The following is a 27,218-nucleotide window of genomic DNA, read 5'->3' on the forward strand; positions in this document are numbered from 1 at the left end:
CAGACTTCAAAAAAAGTGTTATAGTCATGATACCAAAGAAAGCAGGGGCAGATAAATGTGAAGAATACAGAACAATTAGTTTAACTAGTCATGCATCAAAAATCTTAACTAGAATTCTATACAGAAGAATTGAGAGGAGAGTGGAAGAAGTGTTAGGAGAAGACCAATTTGGTTTCAGGAAAAGTATAGGGACAAGGGAAGCAATTTTAGGCCTCAGATTAATAGTAGAAGGAAAATTAAAGAAAAACAAACCAACATACTTGGCGTTTATAGACCTAGAAAAGGCTTTCGATAACGTAGATTGGAATAAAATGTTCAGCATTTAAAAAAAAATTAGGGTTCAAATACAGAGATAGAAGAACAATTGCTAACATGTACAGGAACCAAACAGCAACAGTAATAATTGAAGAACATAAGAAAGAAGCCGTAATAAGAAAGGGAGTCCGACAAGGATGTTCCCTATCTCTGTTACTTTTTAATCTTTACATGGAACTAGCAGTTAATGATGTTAAAGAACAATTTAGATTCGGAGCAACAGTACAAGGTGAAAAGATAAAGATGCTACGATTTACTGATGATATAGTAATTCTAGCCGAGAGTAAAAAGGATCTAGAAGAAACAATGAACAGCATAGATGAAGTCCTACGCAAGAACTATCGCATGAAAATAAACAAGAACAAAACAAAAGTAATGAAATGTAGTAGAAATAACAAAGATGGACCACTGAATGTGAAAATAGGAGGAGAAAAGATTATGGAGGTAGAAGAATTTTGTTATTTGGGAAGTAGAATTACTAAAGATGGACGAAGCAGGAGCGATATAAAATGCTGAATAGCACAAGCTAAATGAGCCTTCAGTAAGAAATATAATTTGTTTACGTCAAAAATTAATTTAAATGTCAGGAAAAGATTTTTGAAAGTATATGTTTGGAGTGTCGCTTTATATGGAAGTGAAACTTGGACAGTCGGAGTATCTGAGAAGAAAAGATTAGAAGCTTTTGAAATGTGGTGCTATAGGAGAATGTTAAAAATCAGATGGGTGGATAAAGTGACAAATGAAGAGGTATTGCGGCAAATAGATGAAGAAAGAAGCATTTGGAAAAATATAGTTAAAAGAAGAGACAGACTTATAGGCCACATACTAAGGCATCCTGGAATAGTCGCTTTAATATTGGAAGGACAGGTAGAAGGAAAAAATTGTGTAGGTAGGCCAAGTTTGAAATATGTAAAACAAATTGCTAGGGATGTAGGATGTAGAAGGTATACTGAAACGAAATGACTAGCACTAGATAGGGAATCTTGGAGAGCTGCATCAAACCAGTCACATGATTGAAGACAAAAAAAAAACATGAATTGGTGTACAAAAATATTTTTAAAACTTTTCTGCCACATTGAAGTGTGTGTGGTTAGCTTTGTGCCATAGATTTTTTAAAACTGATTTCTGTGATTTTTGTATTTATTGACTAGTCATACAAGATTCCTGTCATACATGGTAAGACGTAATACAAACCTATTTTCTTATTTTGAAGCAGATTAGCGATTTCTATCATATGTGGTTTAATTGATCATAAATTATGTTATTACAGGTTAGATGATATAGTAATATGATCTCGGGTAATTAAATGTAAAATCTGCAAAGAAAAGTGGTTTTGGAAAGATGTAGAATGCAAATGAAGGGGATCAGTATAAGTTACAGATATGATACTAGTGTGCACTCACAAGTAAATATAAGATATTGATACAGCAGTTAACATTTTAGTAGGACTGAATCTCTTGTATTCACAAAAAATAGGGACAGAAAAAAAAACAAATTAAATTTTGCTTTTCAAATTTAAAAGTTTTCAGATTGTTAAAGATGTAAAAATAATGCATTTCTATAACAAATTGCATTTTTTAAACACATGTTTGTATGTTTACTTTTCTTTGAAGATATTCTACCTCAATTATTGAAGTTTTCAGAATAACATTAAAAGTTTACTCTAAATTGCCAGTTTAAGTACCATCTCTAGGAAATGCTTAAAAACATATTAACAAAATTAATAATTATTTACAATTTTAACATATTTGAGGAGAACTATTTTATAAACAGCAGTAAAATAGAATGGAAAAACCACAATATCAATCAAGAAGAATCCTACACATTTATGATTATTTCTGTCATTCCATTTTTTCTTTAAGAAACAGTTGCTAAGTATTATGTATCAAAAAATGCAATCAGTGTGCAGTTATAAAGACAAATAAAAACTCACTAGGTGTTAGCAAGCTAAGCATATAAAGATACTGTTATCTGAGATGTTCCTGGTGTTACAACCATTAGGTTGTAAGGAATTCAATTTACTATCTTAAGTAGGACTCAAAGAAAATATTTTAGTAGTTTAAGGAGAAAATAAATATGCTACAATTATATTTGTAGCATATTTATTTATATATATATATATATATTTATTTATATATTTTATATATATATATATATATATATATATTAAAATACCATTTTCTGAAGAGAAAATAAAAATGATGGGAAAAACAATTCAAAATATAAACTAACTTACACCAGATTATAAAATTTAAAGAAATTATGGAATAAACTAAATTAATTTTAAATACTATTAATTATACTCTACTAATTTTTTGCCAGAATCACTTTTCTTTTCCAGAAAGTTCTGAGTTTGAAATCAAATTAGATTTATCACTCTTCACTTATTACAAAATTTTTATCAAACACAAACACACACACACACACACACACACACACACACACACGGATGCAAATGAATAGCAATCTTTAATCATTAGTATGAATAAATGTGATGAATAAAACTTACTCATAACTTCCAGAAAAAGTCTACCACTAGCAGCTTGATTTTGTTGATTTCTAACAGTACACCTGTATTCACCTTTGTCAATTTCTCCATCTACATTACTAATAAGAAGTGTACCATTATTGAAAAGTCTATGTCTGTAATGAGAAGGTAATGATTCACCACGACGTTGCCAGGTTGTACTAGAGAGAGGAAAGCCAGCTACTGGACATCTTAAAAATACATTACCACCAGATACTGTAGTCAAGTTAAGAGGAGCTCTTGGTGTAGGGGGACCTGCAAAAAAATAATTTAACTAATAAATAAACTACATAAATCAAATAGTCTCTAAAATTAATTGTTAAGTAATTTTGAATTTGTTTTTTTTAAGCATGCTCAATTTAACAGGTAAATCCTATGTGATAAATTTGTTTAATTTTATAATGAAATTCTGAGATTATTATTATACTTAATAGGAAAGTTTAATTATTAATAAGAAAGTTCAACAGTATATTGCTAAATTAATAATTTTTTTTACCATTGTATTTAGTAAACTTTTAGAGAAGATTTTTGGCAGTGTCTAATTAAATGACTATTTAGGAGATATGGCTTAAACCAAGTATTATATTCTAAAGAGTCTTATTATTGTAGTAATATTTGGAGATGGTGACTAAATTACTTCTATAAGAGATTTAGTCAAATAAATTATTTTATTTAGGTGCTAATTTATCAGAAAATTCTGTAACAGATGAACAGTACATTTTAAATCAATTTGTGAAGTTAAGTCAGCTTAAGTCACTGATCAACCCACTGGGTTGGTCTAGTGGTGAACGCGTCTTCCCAAATCAGCTGATTTGGAAGTTGAGAGTTCCAGCGTTCAAGTCCTAGTAAAGCCAGTTATTTTTACACGGATTTGAATACTAGATCGTGGATACCGGTGTCCTTTGGTGGTTGGGTTTCAATTAACCACACATCTCAGGAATGGTCAAACTGAGAATGTACAAGACTACACTTCATTTACACTCATACATATCATCCTCATTCATCCTCTGAAGAATTATCTAAACGCTAGTTACCGGAGGCTAAACAGGAAAAAAAAAGTCACTGATTAAACTGCTTTCTGTCAAAGATAAGTACACAGTTCTTGTAAGTGAAATTAAAAATTTCCTTTTACTTTTTTCATTTATCAAAATTGGGCAGCCCATCCATTTTTGAGATGCCAATCATTTAATAAAAGGTTTTGTTTAAAAATTTCATAACTAAGTGAGTAATGCAATTTTCTGCAGTGAGCATCATGTACATAAATAATTGAAGTTTTGCAAGGCAGTTATTAAAATACAAATTTTTATGACATTTCTATATTTCATGGAAAACTGAATTGAGTATTTCTCAATTAACCCAATTTTTTTGTGTCTGAGGATCACAGAGAAAAGCTGAATGGATTTAAATTGTATTGAAATCATAGATATGGTTTAATTTTAAATATTTACAGATAGTCTGCCCCTCTCTTAATTACAAATAATTTTTTTTGTATTTTCTTGCTCAGTCTGATTAAAAAAGAAAATAATAACAAAGATAAAACTTATAAAATATGCAAAAATGTTTAACAAGTACTCCACACATATTACAATAGAAATATTTTAAAACTAATCTAAAAAAAAATCTCAAATGAGAAAATTCTTTTAATTTGAAATAAAGAGTATTGATGAAAATTTTATTACAAGTGACATAGTTGAATAGATGTTAGCAAATATTTTAAGAGACAAAAAATATATGTTTAAATAAATGATACATTTTCTAACAATCTTTTTAAGTTTTTTTTTTTAATTTCAATCACCCTTTTGACCATTTTTTAAAATTATTTTTTCACATTTATAATAAAAAAACAATATTGAAACACATTGAATTTTAAGCAACTTAGAGATTTATTTTGAAATATAAAATCAACCTCTGAGCCATTACAGAAATATCTTCTTTATGACTGATTTACTAGCAATGAATTTTAGACAAAGATTTCATGAGATAAAAATTAAAAACACTAAATAATTGCTTGTATAAATTTGCCAGAATTTTAATTGAAATTCTGTTCAGTAACATAATAACTTATGTATATAACAGTTAAACACTTTTTCCTGGTGGAATATTATTAGGTAATTCATCTGGTTATTATTTATTGAATTGGAAGTATTGTTATTCATCCTAAGAAGTTGTTATGTTTCCATAAGGCTATTGGCTAAGAGGTAGTCTTTGTACAAGATTTATCTCTTCTGCTTTCTTCTATCTTTAGCTAAACTTTTGTTGCTAACTGTGTCTTCTTTTACCATCTGTAATTTTAATCTTTTCTAGCCTTTCTTCTTGGCACCTTCTACTGGTCTTTCAAGCACTGTTTTAGTCAATGCATCCTCAATTGTGATTTGTCCTAGCCAATAAGCTACTCTGAAATATTCTGATTATTGTTCTGTTCTCATTTATTATCCTAATCATTATTACATTTTTCACTCTGTTGTTTTAATTTTCTCCAGTCTCTTCCATACCCATAATTCAAATGCCTACACCATTTTTCCTAGTACCTATGTTTCGCATCCATTCAGAAGTATATTCCAAATGTAACACTTCACAAGGTGCTTCTTCAACTCTAATTCCAATTTACTACGTAATGATGATTTCTTTGTATTAAAGGTTTCTTTGTCATAACTATAATAGTTTTTGTTTAACTTTTTCTTTTGCTCCTCTATTAAGATTGTGCTTAAGTACCTCTGTACTGTTTTACTTATTCGATTCATATTTTGTGTAAACATTCATTAGGTTATAGTCTTCTCTCTTTATTTCTTTCTTAAAATTCATTTTCCTTCCTTTTCTGTCATAATGTTTTCTAATTTTGAAATCAATAAAAGCTAAGATAATTAATTACTGTCAATAAATTAAAGTAATTATCTGGAATATTTGAATGTATTTGAGCTTCAATGGTCAGATGGATGTGGGTGATGAAGTATTAAACGTCAACTGTGATTATTCCCAGCCATTACTAATGAAATCATTTATTTAAGAAAAAAATGAAATGTTTATATCTCCTATGTTTAATATTTTTATTTTATATTTTTAGGTAACTTTTAATTTTTTCCAAGAATAATTAAATTTAAATTGTGTTATGAGTTTCTATAAAAAACAACAAAGTGTTTCAAACATCTGAATTTAATACTTCTATTTAGTAATTTTTGAAAATTAATAATTTTATTTTCAGAATAATTAAATTTGATTATTTTAGAGATTTTGTCTAATGTCATCACTTAAGTGATATTTGAGCAATGCCAATTGCTTGAGTAATACACCAAAGATTAATGCAATTTTTCGCTGATTAATATTTTGATGTATTGGAGGAGATAAAAACTGGCAAATAATATTTTGTAATTTTAAGCATGGAGTCTAACATTTTCCATTATAAGTTGAGTATTTGAACTATAAGTTGAAGAAAACAATGTGTTATTTTATTCAGAATGAAATTCTTAAAATTGTAGGTAATAAAAAAGATAATTTCCAACATGATAGTTTTTGAGCTATTGAGAAGCAAAGATTAAAATGGCAAACATTTTGAAGTTTATAAATATAAAATTTTCATATTTATTTATTTTGTAGAAAATGCTAGTTTAAAAAGATATATCACATTTCGTTAAAATACTTCAGTCCATTCAAGAGATAAAAATTATACTTAGAAAGCACAAATTGGTGGACAGACAGATAAAAAAGCATCTTTAAGCCTATTTTTGTAGGAGTGTTTTTCTTGTGCTGTTGTTAGGAATATACTACTAAAGTATGGTTGACCTTTTTATGTCTTCTGTGTAAACAAACAGAGACATATAACATAAACAGAGCTAAATTAAATTCAACATATGTTTTGATCACACTTTAAATATCTATTTATCTAATTAAAAAAAAAAAAACTGCCTTTAATAACAATATCTGATGCGATTGTGACAAAACAGCAGCATAAGTCATTGAATATAGTAGAAAGAGTGACTGTAACATTTTATCAGTTTTGAACATACTATGATCGTACAACCAACTTTATTCAGTTTACTGTCTAAAACATTTGTAATCTTAAACAGGAGTGGTATGAAAGAATAGTTGTAATTTATGTTTTGTCAGTAGATGATAAAGATTAAGACAGTTCTGAAGTTTAATTTTATTATTTAATACATTAATAGAAAACCAGAATATTACAAAACCAATTGAAATAATTATGTGAACAGAATATTTTAATCTAACTTTTACATTTATTATTAAGTAATTTTTGTTAATAATGTAACCACTTTCTGATTACTTAATTGCTTGCATATCAGCCATAGTAAGAGTGTAAAAATACATATTTATTATTATTTTTTTATGCAATATTCTTAACAGGAATATTTTAAGTAAATTTATTTAGAGAGGAGAAATGATGAATATTTGTGGTATAAAAACTTTTGACATCATATAATTTATATGCAAATATAATCATTGAAGAATATTACAGTTTTCATTTTTTTTAAATCAACAGAATAAACACCTACCATGACTGATGAGACACTAAGTTTAAGTAATAATTTAAAAAAAGAGTAGGGTAAATTAAAAGAAGATGATGGATAGGAAAAGTAATTATCAATCATAACTTATTTAATTTATAAATGTGCTAAATTACTGCACAAAACCTACTACATTCACAGAAAGCTTAGATTTTTACTTATGAAATACTTTTAAATTAGTAATTACAATGAAAAATTGTAAAATTTCAGATTCTAATTCTGTTTTATGTTAAAAACTGATAACACTTTTTAATATCTTTTTAAATTAAAGAATGAAAACTCGTATAATATTTATAAATTAAAAGTTTCTTAATACTCTCTCAACTTGATTCTGGATGGTCTTTTAAAGTACTGAAAAGTAATGATTACATTTTAAAGTACGTTTTACTATACTAAGAAATATATTAAGTAATTTAAAAGCATTGTATTTTTGTTATATTTATAGTAAAGTATAACAGATATCAGAAAAAAAAGAATTGAGGCTTTCATAATATGGGTTACAAGAGAATGTTGAAAATTTGCTTGATAGGTACAGAATGAAATTAAGATATTTAAATACAACTAGAAGAAAGAACTTTATTATGGTTAAAAGGGTAGAAAGAGAAAGTGGGAAATATTTTCAGTTACACAATGTTAATGGATATGGTTCTAGAAGATAGAGTAGAGGATTAGGAAATCATCATAAAAATCCCTTTACATCACTTGAATTATCCCCAGAAAGTTGGTAAAAAGGAAATGTTAAAAAACAGATAAGGAAAGAAGTGTTGAGGGTAAAACAGAATGGAATCATCTGATAAACAGAATGTATGAATCATAACAGAATAGAAAGCATGAACTAAAAATAAATGTCCTTATTTTTATTTAAATACATAATCCTATAACCCCATTTCTTTATTAGACTACTTAAATAAAATTTAAAATCAAACTTACAGTTTAAAATTAATCTAGTTCTGGATTAATCTGGTCCCAAGTAAATCAGAATTAAGCATTTTCAGAAAATGATTTATATTGCCTACTAATGTGTGTAGATGGTAAAGAAACAGTAAATGAAGTCAGATGTTATAGTATATGAGACAGGTAATTGTGGATGTGGGATATAAGTTGTATGCAGAGTCTAAGAGATTGGTGCAGAACAGAAATGAATAGAGAAGTGCATTAAACCAGTCAAAAAGGTAAAGAAATTGTAAGTTAATTGCAAGATTTAATGAATTAGAATAAACTACTTTTACTAATATAAAATTTTTTAAACATTTCATTTTTGAAATGACTTAGTAATGACTTGTTTCTTTTAATCTTATAAAAACATTAAAATATATAATCTAAGCTCCTTAATTCTCTGTACTTTGAAAACGGTTACTTACTTAAATAACCAATTAAAATAATGAGTTTTAATGTAATCTTGTTAAAATGTATCAATACTGTGAAATACTTCAGAATTAGATGTATTTGCAACTTTTAAATGATATTAAATGTATCATTACTGCACAAATTCATCAATACATTTTGTATTTATAATATTAAATTGTTTTGTGATGTTTGCAATTATCCTTGATCTCAAGAATTACCTTTTATAATAATTTTGATTTTATTTATTGATTTACATACAAAAATACTGATTATTTTTGGGATAAATGAAACTGAATTAATTATGTAACAGAAATTAATATTATTTAGATTTTACTACAATACATCTTCATCTATCAGGCGCTATGTGTGCTATAGTATTTTATAACAGAATCTGAGCAGAGTAGTTCAATTTTAAAATATTATTTTGTAGCTAGTCAAAATAATTGAGAAAATGTTAGTGACATTTTTTTCCTTTTTATAAAACTAAGGCAACCCAAATAAAGTTTTCTAAGTTTTAGTCTTTTTTAAAAAGATCAGTTATGAAAACGTTTTCTGCATTTACCAGCCTGGTTGGATGGCTATGTAGTGTAAAATGCCATGTCTGACCAGGATTTGAACCCAGGACCTCTGGATGAAAGACCGAAATGCTGCCATTTGCACCACAGAGGCCCCGCTCTTCATCTTAATTAAATCTTTTTTACTCATTAAGGATGTATTTTTGTAAACAAATAAATAATTAAAAAATGAAATTGCAAATATTATAATTTTTTTTATTTTCAATTTCATTTTTATTAGTAAAAATTTTTTATTTATTAAGACAAATTAAAGATTCAAAAAGGAGCAAAATACCTTTCTTGGTTAAGTTATTTGTTAAAAATGTATTTTAACAAAATATTTCAATGAGAAAATACTAAAATGGAAAAAATGGGGAAATGTTTTTACAACCTTCATTTAGATTTATACATTTATAATAGTTATTATATACATATTTTATTTATAATTATATTTAATTACAGATTTACAACATTTTGACATTTTTCAGAATATATCTTTTTTGTGCATTTTCCCTCTCCTGTACAAAAAATCATTGGTATAAAAATGTGTTTAAAAATAAATACTAATGAGATTATTGAACATTTTATTTTGAATCAATTTGGTTGCAAAAACTTATTTAATGGAAATACTTACAGAATTTGTGACGTGTTGACCTGTATGAAGGCAACCAAAACTGCTAATTTATATTAAGTAAATTATTATGCTTATAAGTAAGTATATAGTTTATTAGTAAAACACTTACCATAAACATTTAAAGCAGCAGAGTGTTGGATGGAACCCAAATTATTTCTAGCGACGCAAGTATACAAGCCACCATGCTCTACAAGCACATTTGTAATATTAAGATGACTAATGACATCACCAGATGTTGGGTCATGGAAGCTGCCAAACATATAACCACCTTGCGTAATTAAATGGCCTCCATCCAGTAGCCAGGATAAACGAGGTGGAGGGTTTCCTGATGCAACGCAACGAAGAGACACTGTCACACCTGGTTGTACTGTTTGTTCAATGAATGTACCTTGTAACTCTGGTGGAATAGCTATTAGAAAAAAATATATATATATAAATAAAAATACATAAAAAATCTTTTAAAAATAAGTAATCAAATTTTCAAATTACCCTTTTCTGATTAATCAGTTTGGTTAGCTGTTGTCATAATTAAAAATTTAATAATTTATTAGGAAAAGTTTATTATAATATGAGGTGGAGTTGACATTAGAATAGTGGAGTTAAACGCTCATTGGAAACAATACAGTACAATCCCGCTATAATACGGCCACCAGGAGACAATTTTTATATCTGCATTATAGGCAAACTTTTGAAGATAAAATGATAAATGAAAAAAATATACCAATTGAGTTAAGAAACTCAATTAAAGTATTACTGAATGCTATAGTTAGAAATGAGAGTGTTATGGAACAAAATAAAATATAGAGAATAAAATAAAATAAAATATAAAAATATAGAAATGGTAAACTTAGTACTGTATGGCTTTAGAGTATTACTTAGCACAGTAAACTTAACTGTACGGTAATTTTACAGTCTCTTAAGCACCTTCTCTTATAGCTTAATTGAAAATACAGTACTGTTGTAACTGATTTGAATTCTAAATACTAAGTAATATATAGAACTACTTTATTAGAACACATTACTACATTAACACAACACATCTAAAGATAAGGTTAAGCTTAAGATAAATTTTTGATATCATTATTTTATGTTTTTGCATTCTTGTTTATATAGTACAGTTGCATCTACTTTCACAGAGCTAAACCTATTATTAGTGTATTTATTTATTCTGTTTAATTTATTACTAAATATATATACATAGTTAAAATGTGTTTCACACATTTCTACTACAAATTTTGCACTAAAAATAGAACATTTTTTTATCTGATAATGGTTGTTTTTTTGGAGGACATCTTTCATCCAGATTATTTTGGACTGTATTATAGTGGGATCATACTGTATATTAATTTAATTCACCATAAATTTAACATCATAATTGATTATGGCGGTTGATATTTTTAAAACCTTAAACTATTCACCAGATAACTCCAGTGGTTTTACCAATTAGCAGTTGTGGACTGTGATACAAATAAATCTTTCAGATCAAATGTTTTTAGTGTTATCCAAGATCAGTAAATAAGTTTTATATGATGCACTGACAACCTTTATGTTTACAGTTCATTTTAATGAATATCTCAAGTGTTTTTTTTGTTCTTTTTTGACTACAACTAGTCAGAAAGTAAGTGAAAGGGTCCAGGTCTTAACATACTCTTTTACAAATTTCTGTCTTAATTACTATTAGTTAAAACTTTTCTGGACCAGAAAACCAAACAAATGACATAATATATTTGTATGTATATATACACACACACATACACACATCTAAATCCTTTTTTAATGATTATTTTTGCATTCTTATAAAACTAATAAATGCGAAGGAGTCAATATATTATACTTGTAATTTATTAGTCTTTTCATATTCTTCAAGTTCTATTTTTTCATGTTGAGCTCAAATCAGTTCATCATATAAATTTATTAAGGCTATTTCTTCTTAAGGCCATCTCATAAAATATTTTTTATTTTATACATTTATTTACTGTATTTTTTTTTTTTTATAAATATTTTCCATTTGTATATAATTTACTATTTTTTAAAAAGTATATGACCTATAAAGTTGTTTCTTGTGATTAATCTATTGCTGTTCTTTATACGAGTATTACAAGATTAATAACTGATTTTAATAAAGTATAAAATTATCATAAAAACAGAAGAAAAAAGGGAAAAATAAAAAAAATGTGCATGAATATTTTTCTTTGATATGTTTATGCATGCAATCTTGTGCAGATAATGAAAGCAATTTCAAGCTATTTCTATTCATAAAAGTTGACAATGATGTTGCTGGAAAATTCTGAAATTTCCAAACAGTTAATTAAAAATTAAACCTCTCTACAATGTTGAAAGTGAAAATTTTGATTATGCCTTTGTGATTTCTTTATTTATTTACTTACTTATTTTTTTAATCAAAGGAAATATAAAATGTTCTTGAATAATTTAATCATCAAATATATAATAATAAAAATTAACATAGAATCAATCCTTTTCTAAGGTTAAAGCTTAAAATAACACATTTTAAGCCACTTGACCAAAAAATAGGTTTTTAAAATTATATTTACCTCAACCTCTTGGATGAGTATGAAAATTATTTTCACCTTGAAAATAATTCATTTAGAAAAAATGAAAATATTTCAAATAAATAAGGTGAAGCAATAGTAAAAATATATAAACCTTACAAAACTTTAACATTTAAGAGTAGGAAAATGGTTATATTGTTTCCTAATTCTCAGGTAGATTCTCACCCTGATAATAAATCATTTCTTTTTGTTAAATGATTAATTCACCAAATAAGTTTGAAGTTTGTCTGTGGAGTATGATGTAACATATTTACAACATATGAAAAATGACAAATGTGATTGGGATTCAAACCCAGAATCTTCTGGATTACAGATGAAGACACTTCCACTACAGTTGTCAGCCTCTGTGACAAGTAATTTTTGAGAAATATATAAAAAGAATTTAAGTTTATTCATAGGAATAAATTTGTGTTATCTCTGTGTTATCCAAATGCTGTAAAGATTGAAAACTGTTCCTACTTTGATTATGACTTATTTAGAAAAAAGATTAAAGTCAATAGTTAAAATAGTTAAAAAAAATAAGTTATAAAAATCACACAGTAAGGGTGAGAAACATTTTTTTGAACATTTTAAAAATAATCTTTGATAGTACTCGTATGTGTTTTAATAGTACCTGATGACATTCTTATTATAAGCTAAAAAAGTATGTGTAGTATAAAACGTATGTATGATTTTTGCACACACACACACACACACACACACACACACACACACACACACACACACACACACACACACACACACAACACACACATACACATGCTGCAGAGAGAGAGAGAGAGAGATAATGGTTTTAATATTTTTGTAATTTACAGCAAAAGGGTTAGTCAAGAAGAAATGATTAAGTCATCATAGCAAAATCCATTATAAAAAACAAGTGTTTTCAAAACAAATCAGTCAGAAATTTAATAGAAAAGTTAATGTTCTCCTATGAAGTGAAATTAGGATCTCTAGAATCCCATTTATTAAATACATGCTAATAAAACGATTATACAATGAATATTAAATGGATTTTTTAAATAATCTTTCACACATGAATATATGGAATGTTACAGTTTTTCACTTTTTTAATCTTTAAGAAGGTTTATCAAGATTATTTCTAAAAACCTGCTAAGTATGTAATATTTTATTTTTAATTATTATATTTTTATAATTATGTAGAAGGTGATGGATTTTAGAATACATCAAACAAATAAGAATCTTTGTTGAAAATATAATTTACCTCCTAGAGCTAATTCTGCACTAGCCTGAGCCGTTTCATCTCCACTTCTTGCCAAACACTGATACATGCCACGGTTGTGTTTGGTTACTGCTCGTAACAAAAGTGCTTCTGAACTCTGAAGAAAACTTACTTGGCCACCTTCCAGAAGTGGTCTACCATCTTTAAGCCAAGATACACTTACAGCACCTTCTCCTCCATGAACTGAACAATTGAAAACTGCTGATGAGCCTCCATCTACAGCCTGAGATAAAAAAAAAAAATGATTTTGTCAATGAATCAAATTTTAAGGAAATAGTAACAATTAATCATTAAACTGTTATGAGTCAAATGAGATAGTTTATTTTTATAAGGAAACTGAATGTGATAAAAAAGCATACAAACTATATCAATCATTTAAATCTAATTTAAATTAAATGATTTTATGATATAGAGTGTTGTTATAGTCTACTGCCTATTGATATACACTTTCATAACTTTCTTTTTCCTGTTTAGCCTCCGGTAACTACCGTTTAGATAATTCTTCAGAGGATGAATGGGGATGATATGTATGAGTGTAAATGAAGTGTAGTCTTGTACATTCTCAGTTCGACCATTCTTGAGATGTGTGGTTAATTGAAACCCAACCACCAAAGAACACCGGTATCCATGATCTAGTATTCAAATCCGTGTAAAAATAACTGGCATTACTAGGACTTGAACGCTGGAACTCTCAACTTCCAAATCAGCTGATTTGGGAAGACGCGTTAACCACTAGACCAACCCAGTGGGTTACTTTCATAACTTAAAATGTATTAAATAAACTTTAAATGTAAGATTATGTGGAATAAAATATTTTAGAAAATACTGGATAATCAACTTATTAGAATTTAAAGAATATTAGTACATTGTAAATTGAAAAAAAGGCATCATTAGTTGTAGTTGATCATAAATTTATGACAGCAAGTGCTAAGTAGGATTATAAACTACATTTACTTTCATGAAAAATTTCTATAATTTAAATCTAAATTGAAATCAATTACTAAATCAATTTTAATTTGATTAAAAAAATCATAACATATCAGTTTTTGATGTCAAAGTTATCCTACTATTTTTACAAATCCTCCTAAATCCACTTATCAGTTAAAACTGGGTAAAAGAGCTACAGTATTGTTGAAAAATACAAAATGATGAAATATAAATCAAATGTATATATATTTGATTAATATTTATATTATATATATATATATATATATAAAATCAGTTAATCAATAAGATTTAAAGTAAAAAGGATTAGTATGATTTTTATATAATGATGTAACAGATACTAGCCAGCTGGGAATGAAGTTGAATTAGATGTTTCTTTTCTTTTGATTTCCCTCCATTAATTCCATAAAATGCTATAAGAATCAAATTAAACTAATATATTTTTTTATCCATGAGTGAGGAAATATACAATTTGATAAAAACATTTAAAAAATATTATTTAGTATTTGTGGAGCACTTTCAGCCATCAGGTGTCCTACCATAAGAAATTAATTACATTGATTCTCTTTTTCAATAATAAATAATTTAATTGCTATTTTGATAAATGTTGTGATGATAAAACTAAAACATTGACTGCAATAAGAGTTTTTCCAGGATTGTTAGGTTAACAGCCTTTTTCACTTCCTCTTATGAAGTATTGTAATTGTGAAAAATTTTGGTTTTCATATTTCAACGGAAATATACATTTTGACCATCCCTGAATCCATTTTGACTAGTTTCAGTGTGACATCTGTATGTAGGTATGTATCTCGCATAATTCAAAACAATTAGCCATTAAACAACAACATCTAGTTGGCACCTCCCTTTTGATTGCAATCGACTGGGTCAAAAATGTGTATACAGTCAGATCTCTATGTAAAGCGGGGTTTAAATTTTGATACATTTAGATTCTGGACTTTTTCTTAAGTGCAGTAATAAGCCCTTATTGAGAGCTTTTCAGCAATATATCATAAGTGGTACTTATTTTCATTGGTCCCAGAGTTATAGCCGAATCAAATTTTAATTAATGAAATATTTGGATTTTACAAGGGGAAGGCACATATTGATTTAATCTCTGATAGATATATTATTAACCTCTGATAGAAAAAAAAATATGAAAAAATTCTGAAGTTATTAGTGAAATATAATTTTATGTACTTTTCATTTTAATTCAAAGATTTTTACAATCAAAGGTTAATTATTAATAAATCAATATATTTAAATAAAAAAAAAAGTTAAAAAAATATACGTATTTACTGAAAGATTTGAACCGTTGTGTGCATGGTTACGAATCCGACATTTGGTTAGATTATATTAATTTTTTTTTTTTGTTTAACCTCCGGGTCCCCAGTCAAGCAATTCTTTCCGCAGAGGATGAAATGATTTTGTAGTGTGTGTGAAAAATGTCATACCTGATCGGGATTCGAACCCAGGATCTCCGCGAGAAAGACTGAGACGCTACCACTCGCGCCACACAGGCCAACCGATTATATTAATCTAACCAAACTTAACATAACCCCCCGGGTTGGTCTAGTGGTGAATGCGTCTTCCCAAATCAGCTGATTTGGAAGTCAAGGTTCCAGCGTTCAAGTCCTAGTAGAATCAGTTATTTTTACACGTATTTGAATACTAGATAATGGATACCGCTGTTCAACTGTACAAGACTACTCTCATTACTTAACATCTTCATTCATCCTCTGAAGTATTATCTGAACGGTAATTACCGAAGACTAAACAGGAAAAAAGAACCAAACTTAACCTACGCTCACTAGTCAAGCTTACCGAGGGAAGCGAGTGTAGGTTAAGTTTGATATTATGTTTATATAAAAAACTCAAACATGCACACACAGTATAGGCCTTTATTTATATCACTTAATTTGTATCCTCAACCTAACAGTCACAACGTGCTGTGTTAGAATAACCTCCGTTTAATCAGAAAGTACCAATTTTTATTTATTTATGCATTTTTTTCAGTCTACTTGATAATAGATATCGTTATAAAATTTAGTAACCTTTTCCAGTTTCGATTTTTCTTCATTTTGTTAATGGTTACATCATATTCGGTATTCGGATCTTTAATAACAAATTTTAATTTTTCAGATTTATTAAGTAAATCTTCGTAAGTCAAATTTAATTCTTGCATGTCTTCTTTAATTTCTTTGATCCATAATGGCGGATTTTTTAAGACTAAAATTGATCGATAATTCTCTTAGTAATCCTATCCTGCGGTAATCTTAACAAGTGTGCACAGAAAGAAATTCGCTTCTTTATCATAGTATCAATTAAGGATTCCAAGTTTTCGTACAGAAATTTATTAGGCAATAATCTGTACTGATTTTCGTGTTTATATTTTTTGTTTATGCAGGTTCTAAGAATCTTGCGTTCAACTTTAAGCAAAGGTTCAGTCCTATTTTTCTGATTTAATCTAAATAAACTCTCGCTTGCGTAAGTAATTACTGGTTTAACCACAGTTTTGTAATGTATAATTTTAGTGGTAATCAAGAGCGATTTTTATTATAATCTCTCAAGTAATGATCTCTCCAAGATACTTAAATTTTTCTACAAGTTCTACTTTGTTTCCATTAAAATTCACAGAATTAATTACTACAGGATCTATAGCCATCATTTTAGTCTTTTTGTAAGAAATTTTAAGTCCAATTTTATTCGCAAGTTCTTCTATACTTGTTATTTGTATTCTGGCTTCTGCGATACTATTAGCTAATAAAGCTAAGTCATCGGCAAATCCTAGCCAATTTAAATTTAAGTTATCTCTTTTTTATCCTATGTGAATATTTTTTGGATTAATTTTAAACCATTCGCGCATAGATAGGGAATAGATTATAATAAAAACTTCCCTTAAACGTATATATATATTCATATATAGGCTAAGCTTAAATTTGTTTAAGTAGTTTTCTTTTAATGTAAGAAAATAACATTTTCTAAAATAGGTTTCTGCATTTTAGGTCCAGGGTTTATAATTTAAAAAGATTGTAGATATTTCTTAGTAGCTCTATGTATGAAATGTAAACTTTTAAAAATTGTTTGAAAAATATTTAAACTAAAGGTAGATAAAGTAAAAGAATAAAAACTTATATTTCATTTTTAAGAAGTGGGGATTGATTTTTTGGCTTATTTATACAAATTTGCTTTAAAACATTTTCTCTAAAATGCCTCTGAAGAAAACTGAAGTTTGTATTTTCATGATATCCCCCTACTTCCTTAAAAAATTTTGAAAAAATAAAATTAATATAATCAATGCCCCCCCCCCCCATGTATTTGAACTAAATTTAAAGAAAATCAGTTTGGTAAATCCTGAAAATAAGGCCAAAAGCAGTGTGACACACATATGTATACTTACATATGTTTTTTAGGTAGGTGAAGTAGTTGGACCCAAAAACCTATAGATTTACAAAATAACCCCATTTTTGATATGATCACCATACTTTCCCCTTTAATATAGTATTATAGCTATATTTACCAGAAAAGTAACAGTGATATTACTCTATAAATAAGTTTATAAATGAAACTAATATTTTATATATATATATATATATATATATATAAAGATTAATGTTTGTTTGTTTGTATGCATTCTTATACCATTCATCTGATTGCGATGAAACTTTGGTGAGTTGCTGTGTGCATGCTTGCGAAGGTTTCTGTTTGGACCTGCTAGGTGGCACTGAGGTCGAGATATTTAAAAAAATTGTATTTATGGTCGAATTTGGCTCATATTCAGAATATGTATTAGTGAAAAAAAATATTTTTGTAAAAATAGGACCCTGTTAAGTGGTGCTGGGGTTGACATATTTCAAAAAACTATATTTATGGTCCAACTGGGCTCATATTCAAAATATGTTACTTATATGGAATGAAATACCTCTGCTAAAAATGGACCTGCTAGATGGTGCTGGGGTTGATATTTGGAAAAATTGCATTTATGGCCCTGTTTGGCTCATATTCAGAATATATATGAATTACGAGAAAATAAATATTTTTCTGAAAAATGAAACAAGGGAGCAAGGGATAAAGGAGGAAAAGAAGAAGGGAAAAAGGGAAAAAAGGAAAGATGCAAAAAAGGGAAAGGTTAAATTTGATGAAGTTTGTAATGTTCAGCTTTTTAATGTTTTATCAAATTTTCATTTGTGTTCATTATATATGTATATATATATATATATACACTCAAATTTAGTAATGACAAAGCACTGCTAGGTCAGCTAGTTAAAAATAAAAACCTGAATTTTTTGTATTCTCATTTTTATATACAAAAATTATATACTTAAAAAAAATTAATATAATTTCTTCTAAACATTTATTTTATTTTGTACTAATTTATTTGTAATTTTCATCTTTTTGGTTTATTTAAAACTATAGAATTTTTACACAACAAACCAAACTAAATTTAACAAATATCATTTTAAAAACTCAAAATTATAGTACTTTCAATCTCTCTTTTGGATACCTAGAATGATTGACCTGCTTGCTAATTTATTAAATTTGATCAGTTTGCTATTTAAAAAGTTTTTATTTTTAAACAATCTTCATCAGTGACTATTCTCTGGTATAAGCCATCAAGCATCACATGCATTAATGTAAGGTTACAAAAATGCATAAATATCAAGTGTGTATGACACAAAAAAAGAGGAAAAACTAACATTTAATTATTAAAAAAAAAAAAAAAAGGGCTTAAAACCACCAAAACATGAGATAAATAAATTACATAAACATAACATATGTAGTACCCAACTTAGAAATTTATTAAAACCATAACAAACTCACTTCTGCCACCTGCAGATTTTAAAGATATGAAATTAGAAAAATGTGTAACTATTTAATTGTAACAGATTCTGAAAAAATAAACCAAGGACACATAAGGCTGCAACTTAATATTAATATAATATGCGAGTACTGATTTAGAGATAATAACTGTTAGTACTCAATTAATTATTGAGAGAAGATTAATAATAATTACAATAAGAATATTTGTTGAGGGGGAAGTCTTACTTTTCATTGATAACTGGTTTTATTTGTTTTTTTAATTTTTTCCTCTATTAATTTTACATCTTGAGATGCTATGTTTCCATGATTTTTTGGTTCTTCTAAACAAATGGGCAATTCATTTTTTTGAATATGGAATACACCTATCTATTCCAGACATTTATCTTTATAATTTATAATTATGTGCAGATCTGAAGAAACTTGTTTATCCTCTCTTGTTTTCACATTAGTAAATGTGAAAAGAAGAAACAATCTAAAATTAATCCATCATTGTCATTAGTTTTTTAATTGCACATTATTCTAAAAAAATGTAATCTATCAAATCTAACTGAATAACAGTGTAATAAAAAAGAAAAAGAGAAAAAATGGTGTGATTACTTGACTGTGCAATAAATTATAAAAATTAATTATGAATTATATGCATCACTGGTTGGTATTATTATTTTAATAATAAGAGAAACAATACAAATCATTCACGGTCTACATGAAACTGTAAATTTCCAATTCAGTCTGCAGTCCATTAGTTGTCATCATTGATCCAGAAATTTTGTTTCTACAGAGCAGAAAATTTAGAATGTAATTTAAAATTTCATTATATTTACATATTCATATATCATAAATATGAATATTCAATAGTGTTTGTCATCTACTGTGCCTTGATAATACATATGTATAATGTTTCATATATTCGCTTATTTTTTTTATTAAAAACTCAATAGCTATGAATATAAATTAAACAAAACTTACATTCAAAAATTTATTCTTTAGGCTATTTTAATATATACATGGAAAATTAGAATTTTAAAATAATTGTTCTCTCTTTTTTAATTAAACCCTTGTAAAAGTTCATTTTTCAAGATAAAAAGTGTAAAACTAATCACATTTTTTTAGTTGTAAAAGAAAGTATAAAAGAAAAATATTAATAATTTTTCACCTAGAAAAGGGTAAATAAAAAATTGTTCCATAGAAGCAGCTACTAATAATGATTGTTGGAAATTATTCATTTAATATTTCCATTTCTTTGTTAAGTATTTTCTTTAGCAAATCGAAATATTTGAACGGTTGATTGTAATGCTACTGATTAAAATTTCTACAAATTGTTGAAAGAGAAATATGGAAAATAATTTAATATAATTATCATCATCTTTCCTTTATGATTTATGTAATTTAGGAAACTAATTTAAAATATAGGATTTTTTTAAAATACATGTAATTATTTTTCAACTAATAATGGTATCATCTGCAACACTAATGAAAGTACAATGGTGCCTCTAGAAGTGTATTTTCATGTATTTAGAAAGTAAATCATGCTTTAATTTACTTTTTCAAGGTTTAATTACTTTAGTAAATTGAACTTAAAGAGAAGAAAAAATTTAATTAGTAATTTTTTTGGAGAATTTTTTCTGTTTAAAGAGCTTGGTGTAGACATTTTAAAATAAAATTATGTAATGTTAGTAACAAGCTTAATAGTTTTCATGAAATAGATCTACAAGTAAGTCATGGTCATTTCTGCATTGATTAGTTATTCAGATAAAAAACTGAGAATTGTATGAATTTGGACAATTCTGTTTTCATATTCTGGTAGTGAATGTGTGAATAAATGCATTGTTTGAAAGACGATAACTATAAATTTTTAAAAGGCTGATAAACATGAAGTGACTATGTTAATGAATTACAGAGAAAACTAGCATCTGGTGAGTATAATTTTTAAAAATATTGCTGAATTCTGAAATTGCAGATTCAACATCTATAATGAAGTCCTTGCATTTAGAAAGAAGTTTAAAGAAAAATTTCATATCTCTGCAGAGAATAAAAGACTTGTAATGATAAGTTTTTATATTGCTATGTTAACAAGTTTCATGATCCTATATTCCTAAGGAAAATTACCATACAAATTTAAAAAAAAAAATATTGATATCTGTTATTATTACTGTAATTTATTGCTGATAGAAGGATCTTGATTGAACTGAGAATGAGGTTTATCTAATACTTTGTGTGGAGCAAGTCATTATACATCAAAATAATGAATGGTCAGACAAAGGAAGAGAAGTATTTGAACAGCTTCAAAATGTGGTTTGGGAAATAAATGAAGAAAGTGAATGGATAGATAAAGCATACTTAGAAATTACTTTTACTGAAGAATGATGGAGGAATAAGGAATAGGGAAAAGAATTTTAGAGGCTTTCAGGCATTAAGGAAAGGGGGAAGAAGCTAAAATGAAATGAATGATGGTGCTGAAATTCTAGAAAAATGGAGGGTATTCAACTGAAACTGATCAAAAAATAGGTTCACTAAAGAAGAATACGATTAAGAAATGTGGATAATATTAACCAAGAACATATTGAAGGTGTTTCCAAAGAAAAAAAAAATATGAGTGCTAATTTAAACAGCAGGAACTTAAATATAGTACAAATAAAAGAATACAGAAGTAAAATTATAAATGGATGACTAAAAAAAAAGAAGAGTTGTATTTACTTAACAACAAATTATACTTGATAGATTACTGGTTTTCAACTTTTGTAATTTAATTGATTTGTCTCTTAAAGTATGATAAACTAAATATACAATGGGTAAAAGTTTGTTTAAAAAGTAAACAACAAAGACAATAAAAAGAAGTTAATCTTTTATACAAACTAAAAAATCAATTAAGTTTCACTAATTACATTTGGTGAGTTTTAATGAACTCTGAATATTTTTCATGTCTTTAGAGAAACAGAGTATCACTTTGTGTTTAGAACCACTGTTATAGAAGAATTTTATTTTCCATTCAGTAATTCAACATAATACAAGGCTTGATAACTTAGAGAACTAGTTAAACTTCTGAATTATGCCGCGAAATGTTCTACTTTTATTACTATACATAAGCTTCTCTTTATTTTCTTTCTTCTACCTCTTACATACAATTCCAGAATATCATATAATATCGGTGATAGACGATTACCAATTTATTTACCGATTACGATTACCAATTATCATCTAAGAAATAACTTTTAATTTTTCGCCTACCATAAATAACGTAAACATTTTACAATTTAAATCTTTATTAGCCAGTAAAGATGATGAGCTTAAACTAGAAAAACTTAGTATAAGTATAAACTTAACACACAGTCTACCTTCACTGAACTAAAACAAAATGAATACTTTTGTGTTTAGCTGAGACGATTTGTGTCCTATATAGAAGTACAGGATGATGAATAATAACCGGAAATGACTTATGACAAAAATTTATTTATGAACAAGCAATTATGATACACCCTACATAACAAATATGATTCAACATTAAGGTGCTGATGTGAAGTGAAAGTAATGAGAATACATGCTACGATTTGTTAATGTTACTGCTGTATATTAATATATATTATAACTCAAAGTGTAGTTCAATGATAAATGCAAATATTGGTCTCTATTTTGGAAATTTGTACATACATCGAATTTCCAAATTACCCAGCAATTTCATGCATGTTTTTAAGAGAGTAGGTGTAACTGTACTCGAGTAAATAGGTAAATGATATGGTTTGAAAAATGAAATACAAGAAAACAACCAAATGTTATGAAAATATGAGTTAAAATAACTAATGTCTGCTTGCAATTTAATATAAAAACATGGCAGGTTTTGAAGCAGCACTTTGAAAATAATCATAAAAAAATTTAATATTTTGGTGGTAAAATTCACTTACTGGATAATGAAAAAATACTATAAAACATAACAAAATACTATATACACAGACAAAATACTATACCGACTTTACTATGTTGTTGACATACTTTTGATTAAAGCAGAATATAAGATAATGCCACACGTTACTTACATCCTCTGACAAATTACATTTCAATTTCCATTTCACTGCAGAATACGGACACAACAAATAATTGATTCTCTTGACCTCATCATATTAAAAATAGATAACAAACACTTATATAAAATTTACAGAAAACCTGCTCAACTGAGTCATTTACTTTCAATGGATTGTATCACCCCACACAACAATTTTCTTACATGTTAAATTGTGCAATATATAGATTTTTGTTAGTCAAAAATTATGTGGAAAAACTCAGTAAAATAAGACACCTGGCTCACAGCACTGGCCTCCCATTCAGATTTATAGAAAAAGTACTACACAGAATACATAACAAATTCAAAAATGCAGTTAGAGACAGAAATATATAACATAAAACAGATTGACTAAAAATCATACTAAATTAATCTAAATTTTTATCAAAGGAGGTATCGCTTTCAAAATCAAAAATCAAATATAAAGGATCACACAGAATACTAAGAGAACAAACACTGATAACCAGAGTAATTCAGGAGTACAGAGATTAAACTGCAGAGTATGTACTAAATAGAGGACAGACTGGATGCACATTTACTTATATAAGGAACTAAAGATGCTATACACAATATTACACCTACCTGATATTGTGGGCGAATATTAACCGTGAGTACTGAAGCAACCGAGAGCAAAAGTTCTCTTCGGTCCTCACCAAGAACATTACTGGCCACACACACATAACGACCACTATCTTCAAGCCGTACACGTGGGAACTGCAGAACAGTATCCAGTGGTCGTATCATTATAGATTCGGTTAGCATTTCTTCCAGAGAGTCACCTTTCTCTTTATACCATCTAACAAAACAGAAACATTGTAAAACTTAGTGCGTAGAACCTGTTATAAAATCATAAAATAATCTATCTGCTTTTACGTTAAACATAACGGATGTACGCCTGTTTTCTATTCAAATTTTTTTAAAACTATTTAGATAAAATGCACTATTATTAAATAAAAATCTCTCTTCTTTACTTCTGGTTAATTACAAAGTTGTCTTATTTGTATTTTAGGATGGATTAGAAGGGCTGGCCTTTACCCAATATGTTTTCAGCCCAACTCTTGAGCTGAATTTTGAATGCATGGTAAACTATCCCTGTACTGGTCCATAGGAATCTTTCTTAACAGATCATACAAAGGAGGGCACTAGTTTTTGGATGTTGACAACTTCAGCTTGAACCAAGAATGGTTAGACCTACTTGTACCCAATAATTGAGTATTGGAAGAAGGGATTAAGTATAAGAAAAAAATATAAATGACAGTAATTTTATGCGTTTAAAATTATGTTTTTTGTGTTTGAAATAATCTGGTAAATGATAAATTTGAAACAGTTTTTACTTGCAAGATTTTTTGTTCATAAATAATTTAGCAAATTACACCCTAGCAGCAGAATATAATTATTTCATTAAAGTGAATTTTTATTGTTTTTATTCATTATGTCTAATGGTATTTATGTCAAGATCTCTTTGCAAAAGAACTTAACTAAAATAAGTTGAATATTTAACTGCAGTATGAATAATAGGGTCCTAACTGTATAGATAACACACAATTAAATTAATTTAATTCAATAAAATATAATGGAGCCAAAAATGATTAAAATATAAAGGACATAAATTAAGATAAAAACAAATAAATAAAAAAATAAATTAAAGATAAATTAAAACTGCACCAAAACTTTTAAAAATAGAAATAGGAGAAATAGACAAAGTCAATCAATTCATATAACTTGATGTAGCAATAAAACAAAATGGATAAGAAAAGAAAACTAGAAGAAAGAATAATAAAATTAAATAAATCCTAAAAATTAACTAAAACCTTTTATAATACAAAAATCATTTTCCACAAACGCAAAGTTAAGACATTATAATTTTGTGTTAAAACTAGAAGATTTATGTGGCTCTGAATGCTATCTCTCTACAATAAAGATTTGGTAGAAAGAAATAGGAAAATACAATAAAAGAATGTTGTTCAAAATCTTCCCGCCTACGAAAACTGAAGCAGGTTGAAAATACAATCCAATGAAAAACTCTACAAACAACTGAAAGATTCTCTAATACAATTAAAAGGAAACGATTTCATTTTTAAGGCTATCTTCAGAGAATTAATAATAATAGATTAACAAAAAACTATTCTACTGCTTCTCAAATTACAAGGTGGAACTAAAGTGGTTTACAGAAACCTTTAAAGATGTAAGAGAAAAACAAATAACCATAGGGATATTAAAAATAGAGAAAAATTAAAATAAATTAAAACGTGAAAGATTCCAAAACAAATCCCCTCCTAAAAAGGAGGAGCAAAATGGACACAACAAAGAAGAGAAAAGCACCCAGAAAGAATGCAAAAACATTAAAAGAAAAAAGAAAGCTAAATGAAATTTTGGTATACGACTCTTTAGTAAACCAAAAAATAAATAAATAAAAAACTAAGTAAATAATCAGTGAATTTTAATTGATGATTAAATTTTAATCATCATTTAAAATTTTAAAATAAAATGAATAGTTCACAGTATTAAATGGAAAAAATGTCATCAATCCTTTAATTTTAATAGTAACAAATAAAAGTGTTCAACTAGTAAAATTGTTTTGAAAACTAACAATAAAAAATAAAAGAAAACAATTAATAAAAACATTTCTAATTCTAATGTTTTTCTCAAAGAAGTTTTTTATAAGATTTAATGTGCAAAGCAGCTATTTTTACATAGGAGTGACAAACAGGAATAAAAAAAAAGATTCTTTCTGAAATATTTATGTGGAAGATCTTAATACATTAAAAATCTAATTATGCTGAAAATAAATACATATTTCAAGATTAGAAAAGACGTCAACATTAGAAATCAATGGAATTAAATTAAATAAATTCATAATGTTTGGGAAAATACACAATAAAAAATATGAATAAAAATCTAATTAATGAATAGGTAAAATTTGAACAAGATTATAAGTTTAGAGAAGAAATACATTTAATTTAAACTATTAAAAAGTTAATAATTTATATTTAAAAATACATTGCAATTATGGTATCAAAATAATAGTTTCATTAAGTACCAACATTTTGTAATACCAACTGACTAGTTCATTTTATTTGAGCGAATGAACTTTAAATATTTTAAATTATATTTTTAATTACTTTTTATTAAATAAAGTCTAAAAAAAAGAAATTTCCGCAAAAGTACTTAAAAAAATAGTAAAGTGATAAAAAACATAATTTATATTAAAATTAAAAAATGAAGAAATTCTTATATATCTGTGGGTTTTTTCAATAGAAATTACTTTTGTAAGTAATATGGAAGTTTTTTCAGTTTTAAAATTAATAATTTCAATTTGATATAACAATAAAAACCAAAAATTTGAGAAAATTAACTTGACTGTTAATATTTGTAAGCTACAGCTAAAATTGTGAATTAAGTGATTTAGTACATTCATATTACAATATCGTTTGCTATGTTGTGAATACTGGTAATTTCTTTATTTGTGAAAAAACTTTTACATATATGTCTAATTGTAAACATACTTTTCATGGTGTATTTGATAGTGCTGAGCCGTTATAAGGCTTCATTTTTTATGCAGATAGTTGTTTGGTAATGAAGCATACAATAAATCATTATCTCATCCTTAGAGGAAGCAGGTTTATTTGAGTTAAGAATCTATTTGTTTGATTAAGTCCATGTGGTTTGTTTTCTGCCCACTTTGAAGTTACATTTGTTA

General features: G+C 27.0%; 1 protein-coding gene across 1 annotated transcript in view; it reads right to left on the reverse strand.

The window, feature by feature from the left end:
• The window catches only part of LOC142321169 (cell adhesion molecule Dscam2-like), a 154,643-nt gene that overhangs the window by 73,447 nt on the left and 53,978 nt on the right, over nucleotides 1-27,218 (reverse strand). The window contains exons 5-8 of the mRNA XM_075359163.1: nucleotides 24,101-24,314; nucleotides 13,687-13,927; nucleotides 10,004-10,303; nucleotides 2,825-3,097 (exon numbers count right to left, since the gene is read on the reverse strand). Coding sequence (XP_075215278.1) covers nucleotides 2,825-3,097; nucleotides 10,004-10,303; nucleotides 13,687-13,927; nucleotides 24,101-24,314 — 1,028 coding nt within the window. The remainder of the gene's footprint in view (nucleotides 1-2,824; nucleotides 3,098-10,003; nucleotides 10,304-13,686; nucleotides 13,928-24,100; nucleotides 24,315-27,218) is intronic.

Source organism: Lycorma delicatula, chromosome 3 (genome assembly GCF_047948215.1).
Source record: "Lycorma delicatula isolate Av1 chromosome 3, ASM4794821v1, whole genome shotgun sequence".
Classification (NCBI taxonomy): Eukaryota; Metazoa; Arthropoda; class Insecta; order Hemiptera; family Fulgoridae; genus Lycorma; species Lycorma delicatula.